This window comes from Lichenostomus cassidix, chromosome 7 (assembly GCF_008360975.1).
Source record: "Lichenostomus cassidix isolate B80296 chromosome 7, HeHo_3.0, whole genome shotgun sequence".
Lineage (NCBI taxonomy): Eukaryota > Metazoa > Chordata > Aves > Passeriformes > Meliphagidae > Lichenostomus > Lichenostomus cassidix.
In genome coordinates this window covers 13,764,942-13,778,302 of record NC_139488.1, presented here as the reverse complement: position 1 = coordinate 13,778,302, position 13,361 = coordinate 13,764,942, and the positions used below count along the sequence as shown (strand labels likewise).

Genomic DNA, 13,361 nt, shown 5'->3' with positions numbered 1-13,361 from the left:
AATGTTTTAGCATCATCACAACAGTCATGAGGCATGGTACCAGCCTGTGAAAGGTGCATGGTTCCCAAACACATAAGCTCCATTTGATATTGATACACCACAAACTCAAAATATCATTTTAACTACTCCAAAAGAAGCATGAACCTTATTTCCTGGAGATCTTGTACTGAGTGTCACTAATGTTTAGATATTTACATTAGTTTGTTTAATGGTACCATTCCAGAGGCAGCTGAAAGGAAATGTTTCAACCCAAGAGTCTGGTGGTAATAGAGAACTTACAGAACAAACAAAAGCAGCAGCTTAGATGCGACACAAGTGAAAATCTGCACAAACTGGTGGAGGTCTCCGGTAGCAGAGACTCAGAGGCAAAATGGGTGACATCATCAAATAATCAAAATATCTGCTCTGCTGCATACACTTTGGAGTTTTTACAGGAACATTTTTTCCCAAAGTGCTTAATCTTAAACCGAGTGATGATTGGATTCAGAGCAAGTATTCAAAAGTATATGACAGAAGAGTTATGATAAATCGATGGCCACAACTGAAAAGTGACTTTCCAATCAAGCAAACAAATTTCTCTTAAAAGAAAGCAGATGGTGGAAAGCACCTTCCCCATAGCCATTTTGAGTCTCTACCAAATACACAGGGGAAACAGACAGTGCTAGAGCCAATGCATCTAATCCTCTGCACTTCAAATAACCTGTCTACCCTCAACAGCTGAGGCACTATATGGCATCTGTAAAATACCTTTAGAAACCCAGGATTACAAATCTTTCCAGCAAAAATAATAGTGCCATTTCCTTGCTTCAACAAGCATAACATGTATTTATTTGTAACATCCTGACATCAGCTTTCAGAGCAAAAACACAGTAAATGCCTAAAATGAGGTGTTGAAGTTTGAGGGGTTTAGGACACAGTAGTTTGATAGAGTTTCTCTCTGACAGGTTGCAGATGTTTATTTACTCATGATTTTCACCAGAAGTCTACGTAAAAATTGCATTTGAGAGGAGTGAATCAGACACAGCATGTACATAGTCCTGAAATACTCCTCGATCAGTTTCTAGCATTATTGAACACCAAAATAATTGACAAAAAACAGACATAGCAACCTCCTAGTAGCTAAGCACCTTTTAATATACATTTCTTTACCTTCACTCTTAAAGGCAAAGTATTAATACTTCCTATAGAATTGCAATAATGTACTTACCCATACATACTGTGAGGAATGATGAAACTCCAGAAATGCTGATTCTGAAGATAACATTTACAAAATCATATTAGAGATAGGGAAGTATTAACTCGGAAGAACTTACCTGCATTTCAATTTGAATAACTCTCACTCATTACATATATTTTAAATGAGATGCCTGAACCTAATACAGAGTCTGACATTAATTTAAGTACCATCGTAAATGAGAACGATGTACTGTATTGTGAGAGCAAATACCGTTCACAGCTTAAAGATAACTCTCCCAATTTGCTAATTAGACATTTTCACAAACAGAAGAAAATTGTCTTTCCTAAGGAGCAGAACAAAAGCCAAGGAGACAAGCTACTCACATTCCTTTGAGTCGTTGCCACATTTTCTCTGTATGTCCTCCTATTTGGTACTGTACAGAGGCGCTTTCCAGTTCCCGAGTTGTTTCTGTCGCTCGAGCCCCCATCGTTATTGTCCTACAGCGATACAGTTACAGTCAGGCTCAGCAGCAAGTAAAAGCAGTCCTCAGTCCACTACAAATTTCAGAAGATCCACGCATGTTAGACAGTAGCTGCTGTCATATCAAAACACATCAGAATTACAACAGCTGAGGGACGATCCTGCCTGAATCGCTATTCACTTTGACAGACAAATCCACTCTTCCCCCCCAAGCACTGAGCAAGTACACACAGCTCCTCTGACCTCACGAGTCTAATCCATACGGGAGAGCCAGCTACTTATACTACTGACTGCTCAAGCTCCTTTCTCATGCACTTTTTCTGCTGTAGGAATACACACAGAAGCACAAAAGATTCCTTAAAATGGACTATAATTCACTGCCATGCAGGATAAATGTGAATGGCTTTAACAATCCAGAAGGAAAGAAAGGCTGGTTTCTGCTTTGCAGGTTGGAGAAACAGGCTGCAATAGGAAAGCAGATGGTAGATGCCAGTATCAGCCACATCACCCCACAAAAAGAGTGTGTGTTCAAATGCCAGAGCTTTCCTCTCTTTAGTTGATCCTGAACTGTTTCTTATTGAATAAATATCTACCAGCCTCTCAATAAAAATATGACTGTACAAATGCTAAGTCAGTAGCAAAGAGACATCGAAATCCCTGCAGAAGAGAAATCAGCAAGCGCTACAGGTAGTTATTGAAGGAATATGCTGTAATGATGACTGTTCACCTTCTCCTAGCAACTCCACACAGTAGGTAACTGTCAATTGAACTGGTGGAAAATGCAGCAGCTGCAAAGCAGCCCGCTCTGCGAATCCTCCGGGACAGCAGCATGTGTGTGTCAAAATCTGATGCTGAACTGCCTCTGTCTGCCAGCAAAAAACAATTAAGTGCATACAAACAGCAAAAGGGTTGAGGACGAATCAGTACATGAGCCATGCAGCAGATTGCCTGCTCTGCCTTCCAAGTGCAAACCTGAGACCCTATCTGTACCGCCAAAGTCGGAGCTTGGAGAGGGCAAAGGAGAGGATTTCCTTGCTGCTTGCTGAGGCACAGACTGGGGTTTGTAGAATGTTTCTCCACTCTGAAAATAACACCTGTCTTGTTTGGTGAGTAAAAATCTTCATTTCTGAAGCAGCAGCCAAATAATCAAATATACCCCAGACTTGTCTCAGTGATCATGTTTGTTTCAATCAGACTAAGAGCTGTGCAAGAAGCCAGGCAAGAGAAGTGTGCCAAGAGGGAGTACATGTGTCAGTTTTGTCAGCTACTGGTGCCACTGCCAGTTGGGAAAAGGAGTTTTGGGTCCATGTTGGAAAAGTGAGGATGAGCGTCCTCAGATGGTGACTGGAAGGAGCCTAGGGGTAAGGAAGGCATATCTCAGTACGGCTTTAAATAAACTGCTTTATCTCTGTGAAATTGTACTATAAAGTGAGATGATGAGAGTTCACATCTGATGCAATTGGAAGAAATGGATAACGCTGCTAAGTACTCAGGTTCTTACAAAAAAATGAAAAAGAGGCTCGCAGCATTGAAATAATCATAACACTTCAGAATTTCGTAACAAATTTTCTTTCTCTACGGTACCTTTTACACACATTACAGAGATAAATTGCACCTATGAGAGTTATAAACCAGTTTGAGTTGCATCTTTTGCACACTGATTTCAGGTGGATAATTAAACAGGATGTGTCATTTGCTTCCATGGACTTAAGACACATACAATTTTAAACTGCTATTAATTCACAGACATTCACCTAATTATTCCTGACTCAGACATGTAAGAGTCAGTCCCATAAAATTCACTAACAATTTCTGAAAAAAAAGTCACTGGATGAATTAAATAACTTAAAAATATCAAGGGGCATCATCAGACAACAATGAAGAAGTACAAATATGTATTTTCAAAACTTGTAAGGCATTTATTTCGTCAAGGGCAGCAGTGGTACCTTTGAAGCACTTAAATGCTTCCAAACTTTCCACTCCTGTTTTGCATGGAGTCCAACCAAAGTTTGTAAGAAAGAGTATAAATATCCTTCCATGGAATAATTAATAAGAACATCTCACACTAATCTGGGCTCTTCCCTGCCTTTTAACTGCCAAATAGCTGAAGCAAAGCAAAGAAATTGAGTATTTATAGAAACCACATAAACCTCGAGGGAAAAAGGGGAATTTTACGGGCCTCTTTATTTCTCATAAAGTATTTCCAGCTCTTGTTGTCCAACTCTACAATGAAAAAAAGTTGCGTTTGCAAGCAGTTCTCTCTCCCTCACAAGGAAATCAGTAGTTGAAAATATCTTGCTTAGATTTACTGGAGAAAAGTATAATGAGAAGGCAGTATCCTTCAGGAAGGAAAGAAGTTACAAACTGCTCAAACAATATCACTGTAAATAGAGATACACCTGCTAACATCACCAGAACTCCATAAAGGAAAATTGTAAAAACTCTGTTCCCTGAAGGACCCTACCACTGCGACAACAGAAATTTCTACATCAAAAGCAACCCAGCATGGCTTAAGCAAAGGACAAACAAGGCAGCCTTTGTTCCAAAGGTTTATCCTGAGAATCGATACAGCAAACCACCAAAGACACTGAAGGATGAAATTGTATCTCTGAAAGTGAAAGAAAGAGCAGGAAACACAAAAAACCCCCAGATAGATAAGGCATTTAAAAATCAAGAAATTTGCCAGAGCATGTCCTGTAATTCCCTAAGGAAAGAGAAACAAACCATCTGAAACAAACAGAACAACTTTTAAGTATGTTATCTTGAAACCATGAGCAAAAAGCCCTAATGGAAACACTGGGAAAGGAGAGACCTTTCCTCCCTTTAGCTTCTGAGAATAATGCTCAGAGAATGAAGCAGCTGAGCCTCCATCCTTGCTCCAGCTCAGTGGAGGGCAAGCACAAGGCTGAGAATGACAGAACCAAGGCTGTGCCTACCCAGCTCTTGCTGCAGGAGGTGATCCAGGGCACAAAGGACAGGAGTGTGCTGCTGGAATACACAGCACCCACACAGGACAGCCTGTGTGCAGCAAGGAGGGGATCAGGGAAGGAACTACACACAACCCAACCTGCTCAGAAATACAGACCTGGCTCCCTGCAGTACAAGCAGGTCAAAAGAAGATCTGCAATACTAAATAGTGAACAGCTACTTGAGAAAGCCAGGCTGAACAAGAGGGCTAACACCTGAAATGATAAATTATCCTTCATAGTTCTCATCTTTCCACTTCCTGCTCTTGTTCCAGTCTTCTGTTCTTGCTCTACCTAACCCATCATTTGTGCTACAGTCACAGCAAGTGGTTGTTACTGTCCATCTTTCTCCTAAAAAAATCCCTTTTGCCCTTTGCCCTCAGGGGTTTTTTTCTCCTTTTTCAGATTTCAGCTTAAAATTTCCATACTAAAGTCAACTCACACTTCTATTAGCCAATATGGATATACATTAAAAGAGGAATAATTAACTGCTTCAACCTTAATTATGGCAATAATAAAACTCTCCCAGTGCCACTTAATCCTCAGATAAGAAGCTACACTTAATGGAAATTTACACTAAGCTCTTCTTTCATCTAGAAGTAATTCACTCCAGTATTAATGTCAATGCAAAGAAATAATTTTAAAATATATGCACCAGTAAAAAAATCAGCTTGCCTCTGCAATATTGAGTACTGATAATTATGCTAAAATCACACAGTTGCAATGAAAACAACTTACCTTGAAGCTGGGAAAATCCTGCAGCTAGACCAGTTAATTAGCTGTAAGAAAAGGAAAGAGATCATGCAGGTTTTGATGAGAATAAGAGCTTTATTTTAAAGACATCCTCTGTTCCTGAGGGGAAATTAAATACCCTGTTTTGTTTGAAATTAATCTGCAAAACATCTAATTCATGACACATGGAAAATAAGGAAGTATCAAGAGACCTGCAGTGTGACTTCTCAAACTAATACTCATCCCTCCAAACGTGACAAAACAAACCTCCCTGCGGTGGAACTGCAGGAGAGCCATGAGCCAATTAAGAAATCTGAAAACAAGACGACAAACCAAAACAAAACAAACCCTCAAAAAGAGAAGATAAATTTATTGTAAGTAGTGACAGCAGGTATTAGATTTGCATGCTGTGTGTCCCGGCCCTGATCTACCAAGCACTAATACACATTTTGATTTTAAGCAGGTAAAGCATTGTGTTTATTTCCTGCATAAGACCGAGTTCAACAACACTTTAAATAACAGAGTTAAACCCATTAGAACTGCCTGCCTCTGGACTCAAGTGCTACATGGTACTTTGTGAAGAGAACCTAAGATAGCACAGAAATCATATCACTCAAATTCTGCCCTTGCAGAAAAGGAATGGTTTGCTAGAGAGTGTCCTCCATGCCCCCTTTTCCCTCCCCATTGTCTATTATATTTGCATTTGTGATGTATAGTCCCCTTTTGCACTAGCAGAGTTTCCAGCTTGCTTGCAATGTCCAAATATCTGAATTATTAATCAATAAGAAGCGCAGCAGAGGAGGAAGAAATATTTGGTCTTATTAAAGTTCATGGACTTTATGTAAATACATAGGTCTCCAGCAATCCGGCAATGCAAAATATTGATGTTACAGTAATCTTGGATTTTCAGATTCTCCACAGAATATATTAATAAAATTAGTACAGTTACATAATTGAGAAGTAGCAACTCTAAAGTGTTGTACATATGGTCTACACAGTGCATTGGCATTGACTCAATTAAGTAGGCAAAAGAGCTGGAATTGATGTATTAACAGTGCTGAGATGACCTATATAAGGAGACCAAACAGGGAACATTTTCCTTTTTTTTTACTTTAATACTTTTTGCTACATCTGATCCACTGTATTTGAGGCTTGTTTATATAATCAGTAAAGTATGTATACCCATTTATGTGCCCTTCAGGTACCAATTTTAAGTATAGCAAGGAGAAGAAGAATCTTCTGTTTGTTTGCTATGTGCATTGCCCATCATATCAGTAATGAACATGGTGTCAGACTTATCAAATATTTTAGGCAATTAAAAATGAGAACAAAGATCCACAAAAGCTTGCAAGAAACTAGCTGAAAACCTTGGGGCACAAATAGATACATATTTGCGAACCTACCTATGACATATTAAGACACCTTGTCACATTTGATTACTCAATCAGAATCATTCATTTAATTCAGTGAACCAAATAATCGGAAAAATATTAGGAGATGGAGAGATAGCAAAAGATTAATAATTGTCAAGATATGTAATACAAGAGATGTGTTATGGATTATCTGAACAAAAAGAACTGCAGATGAAAACTTGCTACTGCATCATAAGAAGGAAAAAAGAAAATAAAGAGAGCATTTCTTGAGCAGCTGGACCTGGAAAGATGCTTTAGAACCAAAGTTTGAGAAATGTTGAAAACAAAGACAGCAGTCAATCAAGAAGAAACCAAATATTCAGTAGAAAGTGTGTTGCACTTCAGTGAATAAAATGAAGCAAGAGAGTGGTTCAAGGCAGGGTTATTAAAGAAACATCTTGACCTGCTTTGTAAGACAGATGCTCAGCTGGCAGTCACATGCTACATCTTTCTCCAGGTTTGTTTAAATTGGTCGGCAGAAATTCACTGGTAATTTAAGCTATAACTGTTTCATTCACAGGGAACAAAACAGATGTAGAATGAGAAAAGAATAGAAAGTACAAAATAGTTTTGAGATTTTCTTCAGTCTTACTTCCACTTTAAAATGACTCTAACTTTTTAGTGTTTAATTTTAGTACTTCAATTTTAAAAAAGGACTATAGAGAACCATGACAATTGGACTAAATTTTCTGAAAACTGCAATTGCACATAGCTCATCCAATGTCACAGGACAATCAGCACAACAGAAGAAAACAGAGATTCTGGATTTTTAAGGTCTGGTGACTTAACTTCTTTATGTAAAATGAATTAGCAAAGAAGCATCAATTGAAATTGAGGAGTAACATTCATGAAATAAACACTAGCTTTTAGGAACTCCTTAGGAAACAATTTTACTGCAAAACTAATATGTTATTTTTTGCAAAGGGAGAAAACTGATCTAGAACTGGCAGCAGCATTGAAATAAGAGGGATTCAAATTGCCACAGAAAATCACAAGGATGAGGATGTACTTCATAACAACATGAGATTGTTACCTAACAATGTCAAAAAGGCAAGACTGACCCCTTATTAAGAACAAACAGTTGTAGAATAAATACAGATTTCCAGGCTACTTGTGCTCCTTTTATCAGAGCCTATTGCCTATATTATCTCATTTTGGATGTACTCAATTAATCCTTTAGGAGGTATTATACTTTTGATAATCATGCACAGAAGAGGTAGTGGTAAAGTAAAAAGTCATTTCAACACAAAATCTGTGGTTATTTGGGAAAAACTGTAACTGCCAAGTTATTGGTATTTGCATATGATTAGCGATTCAGAATATGAAACAATAGGAAATAAGAAATCTAGAACTCACAAAGTGTTTGCCAGTTTATCCCACTGAACTACATCAGCTGTAAAGAAAGTAACTAATCTATGGTGGAAAGATGCATAGATATAGGCAACATGGAGTAAAGTAATTTCAGCTACTTATTGTCTAAAAGACATTTTTTGAGCAATCATTTTGAGCTACTCCACAAAGAAAACAAGAAAAGCATTCCCTTTTGCTCAACATTACTTACACAAGGACCACAGCAACAAGAAAATGTTTCTTGATATTTATAAAATATTATAACAGAGCAGATGCCAGCAGAGAAAAAAAGTCTCTTCATCTCAAACTAAAGAGACAAACTTGGGAATCTACGCTAACTGTAGCTATTTTTACTGTACAGAAACTTTCCACTAGTATCTGTCCCAAAGAGGTGGAATCTAATCATCCCACCCCACACAGGATTCCTTCCAAACCTGAACTGCAAATCTGAGCTTTCAGAACAGAATGGCAAAGACACCCTCTTTTAAACATAACTGTATCACAACCCCAAGTATCTCCTGTACTTTTGGTGCAGTTCTGTATGTGTTGGAATACACACAATAATACCTGAGTCAGAATTAGTCTATTTAAACCTCTACACTTCAGGGAATTGCTACAGATTTTGAAATTTAAGGGCAGCTGAAAAGGCACTTTTTTTTACATATTCTGTATTTTAACCTTAATTTCAGCAAGATGTAGTCCAGCTTTTGGCTTTTAAATACATTAAAAGTTGAATGGAATATTTAACTGATGGGAAAAACTGGTAGCACACTTTAAAATTAGGTCAGCAGTCTAGAATGCAAAAGGATTAATGACAAGAAAAGCCCTCTGCTAACATTCAGAAGTTTAGGATCACTTAGGAGCATTCAGTATCAATGGAATAGGTATCCAAGGTGGCTCTGTTTGGAGACCCAGGACCCTGAGCAACAATGCTCACCAGCACATCCCACTTGGGTAAAGTAGTATTCCTTCACCCATTCAACTGACAAGTAAAGGAGTTCCCACAAAACCTCCTTTACACTTACAGAAAAGCTTACAGTCAGAGGTAAGATGCTTACACTGCCAACTCACTCTCAGGAAAAATAAGACCACTTCTGGAGTCACAACGTGAGTTGCTGCAGAGAACAAAATAAAGCAGGGAAAAAACATCCCCAGTGCTGATGTCCAGTGCTAAAGTCTTGCTCAATTGTTGTTGCAAATGGTGTGGTCAGAGTAAAATTTCCTCACCATGACCTTTGCTGTGCTATGGCATTTTTGCAAACCAGTTAAAACTTGACCAAGTTATGTGACTAATGAGTTCTGAAGAGGAAAGAGCTTCTGGGGCTAGAGAGGGTGATTGCTCAAGAGTGTTGCTAAAATTAGCAGAGGTTTACACAATTTTTATGTACACAAGAACTTTTTTTTTTAATATAACTTTCCCTGTCTTTTGAAAGTCTTGATAAAGACCAGAGAAACTAAGCAGTAGTGGTTAACATAATTTCTAATACAGTTTTAATATATACTCACCTTGTATAAAAAAGCAGCTAGAAGCTGTCTGGGAAGAACTTTGTACCTGATGTTCTGAATTTCATAACTAACTTGTGTTGGTGTGGGAAGTAATATTAAACCACCAGGCACGCAGGTGAAAAACAGATAAACAAGTAGAAATACAGGTTATCCAAGTGCTCTTATGAGTACATGAGATAAAAAAATAGCAGCACAAGTATAAGAACAGACCAAGAAAAAAATTTCATCTTATACTTGTCTTCAGACATCAGATCAATATTGTTTCTGCTTTTCTAAGAGAGTGAAACAGTATTCACGTACCACTTTTGAGATCAAAGAGATTAATTACATTAGGAAGCCTAACAAACATTTTTCTAGCATCAGCAACATACTGCTTGATATTTTTCACACCAGAAAGTGTCATGATGCATAATTTTTTTTTTTTTTTTTAAATGATCGGTCAGATCACATAAGGGGAAGTCTGGAGAGAGAAGGACGCAACAGTAGGATAAAGACTACCTTTGTACCTCCTTATTTCAGTATTATACACCAGTGAATCGTCACATCCAACAGAAACTAGATTAAAGCTATATAGGTGCAACCTAGCCAACCTGGTTTTCTGCAAGAATGGCAAACTTATTCCCCCTGCCTTATTTGACTGGTCTCAGCCAAGAAATTCTCACAGTATAGGGATGGTTACTAGCACTAGTGAGAGGTGCACACAGAGGTGAAGATATGACCTGGAAAAGAAGGGATGGCAAAGAATCCCTAGTTACTTCTTTGGAAGGCATTTAAAAATAATAGAAAAGAACACTTTATTTTTCCATGGAATGGCTTCTTCTGAGGTTTTCCAAGTCCCTAAGCCTCCTACTGCACACCATGGGAGTGAAGCAGTACTTGCTGTGGAGAGATGAAGACAAGGAATCACCTGACTAATTTGGACATAAGCGAATCCATGAGACCTGACTGGGGCCATCCAAAGGTGCTGAAGGAGCCAGGCAAAGTCCTTGTGAGGCTGCTCTCTATCATTATGCAGTACTAAGGGAATTGGGGAGCCTACTGCAGAGAAGGCTCAGGGGAGTCTTTGTTGCTCCCCAGCTAAAGGTGCCTAGTCAATGGATAGAGAGGAGATGGAGGCAGATACTTCCCAAAGGTGCAGGTTTATAAGACAAGAGGAAATAGGCAAGTAGAAACATGAGAAATTCCAGCATTTGGGGGAAGAATCACCACCAAAATCCAATATTTTGAAAGGAATTTTCATTATGAGAGTGGTTAAGTACTGGAAGAGGTTGCACAGAGGGGCTGTGGAATTGCCACCCTAGGGGTGTTCAGCTGGACACATCCCCAGGTACCTTTATCATGTTTGACTACAACACTTCCAAAGTTCCCTTCCAGTTAAAACTGGCTCTAGGATTCTAACATAAACCAAAGAACTGCCACCATGGAGAAAGCTTACTCCAGCAAATTAGGACTTTTCATTTCCAATTACTTGAACATTCTTTATAGTACCTGAAATTTGAACACTTCACATTGTTTGAGCAGCAGGATATAGACAATACAATTTACCTGCAGAATTCATTGCTGCAGGATGCAATTGATTTAATTATGTTATTAAGATTTTTTGCAGATTAAGTACAAAAATAATTACAACCATTATTAATGTGACATAGGATACAAATAAAAAGGCTAGCAATTCTCAGGCTCTAGTCAGACCATAAGCATATTAGTAGATAGAACAAAAGCAAAATTATCTTGTTACAATAATACAAAATCCTGGCGAGGTATATCTAATACACAATACTATCAGAGACAGAAAATTGAATTATTTAACTATTTTCCTACATGGTATATATCGGTTTTAATATTAAAGGAATTCAAGAACTATTTTGTGTATTTGATTTTTCAGGATAAATAACAAGACCATACTGCACATCAGTAATTATTTCTCTGCCTTTCCCTTTACTCTTTCCTCCAAAATATAAAACAATTATGACAGAATGCAAAAGACTCATAAAATATTGTTTTACTACTTACAAATTGTTGTTGAAACGTGTCTACTAAATCGATGTTTTTGTATGCAGAGGTACTGCAAAATAGACTTAAAATTTAATATTCAATAACCCAAAATATTCAGCCCAAACAAAGGCTAAAACCATTAAAAGGCAAAAGCCTGAAAGAATTATCTGCTTTGTTTTAAAAACACAATTAAAATGAAGAGACGTTAGCAAATTTAATCTGCTATAGCTGACATCATTCCTGGGCATCGATTCAAACTCCAAATTTAATTTCAATGAAGCTTTACTAAAAGTAATGCCTTCTGCAGATTTAGACCCATCTGACTGAACTTATCTACTGATAACAATAAAAAGTAACCAAATATGGTTTCTGTGAACAGTTCTAAGGATAGACAAAATATATGTTAAATGGGCTTGGGACAACATTCTATTGGATGTTGCTAACTATTAGCATGGTTTGTGCCCTTCCAAGTAAGTATCAGCGCAGACTTCATATTTCTTTTGAATGCTTTTTTTTTTTTTTTTTTTGATAGACACATGCTTTGTGGCAAAATTTGATCACTTCTGATATATGACTGAGGTGAAGATGTACTTACTGCTGAAGAGAGATGTATGACATGATAAGCAAGGCACAAAAGATAGAAAATCCAGGCTGGGGAAATTCTCTGCCAAGACCTACCTTCATGACATTCAGCACCATTTTCAATTTGTGACAACTGTAATAGGAAGATTCATCATTTTGATCACACCAATACCGTAACTTCTTAACCAAAAATCTGTCTTCAAAATAATTATTGTTATGTAAAAAGCATTCTACTAGTTTTTATGATAGACATCAAAGTGTAATTAGTTTATCCCTGTTACTGACTTCACAAAATTGGCAGGAAATTGCATGAGTCGAAGTTTTCTTGGGAAATCTTGGGTTCCAAATTCACTCAGAAAAATTATCTGAAAGTACACTTGGCAGAGGCTTCTACAATCTCACAAAAGACCACGCTGGAATTTGCTGGGGATTGACACAGCTCCAATCACATATATTTGCATATGCAAAAATTATTACTTGCATGAAAAAAAATTTCATTTCCTCCTACAGATTGATACTTAGCCAAATCAATTAAATACTAACTTACATAACAGCTCATTAATCCTCATTAGTGTGCCTTTGTATAGTTCCTATGATATCTATTTGTAAGTATCTGAAAGGGTAAATACTTTTCACTTGTAATGAAACATACACATGCTCTATTATTTTCTCTTTTTTTTTTTAATTACAGCATTTAAAAATATGCCATAAAAGTGCCAAGCACATAATACTAAAATCCTTCTCCTTCTCAGTTCCTCAGCTCCTTCCTTCATAGGAATAAGTGCTAAAGAAATAGGTACACCCCAAAATGAAACTTCAAAAATAAAATCCATTTCCAATAACTTTTTTGGAAATTCTTTCCTACTCCTTACACTAGAAGGTTAGAGACCAGGAAAAAAACCCCAAATTTTGCTAACTCACTCGGAGCATCAGGTTCTTCAACACACCCATGGCCTTCAAGCTGATCACTGAAAAAAGAAAGTGCTCATCAGTGAAAAATCTACTTACATATTTTTGCTTTGTCATACATTGTTAATCAATAAATACCTTCAAATTAATTTCTGTGTGGAGAATACCACAGCTGACTGTATACTACAATATAGTGTTTTAGAAGAAAACATTTGAAAGATATAAAAATAGATACGTTTGATCCCTTTGTGG

At 37.4% G+C, this 13,361-nt stretch overlaps 1 protein-coding gene across 6 annotated transcripts in view; it reads right to left on the bottom strand.

Moving 5' to 3' along the window:
* Window positions 1–13,361, bottom strand: part of PDE1A (phosphodiesterase 1A) — a 193,848-nt gene that overhangs the window by 136,621 nt on the left and 43,866 nt on the right. For 2 of the 6 annotated variants that reach the window (XM_085066296.1, XM_085066304.1), the window contains exons 1-2: window positions 2,385–2,514; window positions 1,561–1,674 (exon numbers count right to left, since the gene is read on the bottom strand). In XM_085066296.1, coding sequence (XP_084922422.1) covers window positions 1,561–1,674; window positions 2,385–2,488 — 218 coding nt within the window. In that variant the 5' untranslated portion in view covers window positions 2,489–2,514. Of the gene's footprint in view, window positions 1–1,560; window positions 1,675–1,900; window positions 2,331–2,384; window positions 2,515–5,361; window positions 5,403–13,121; window positions 13,169–13,361 lie in introns of those variants that run through there. The other 4 variants (XM_085066297.1, XM_085066299.1, XM_085066303.1 and 1 more) reach the window with 4 other exon arrangements.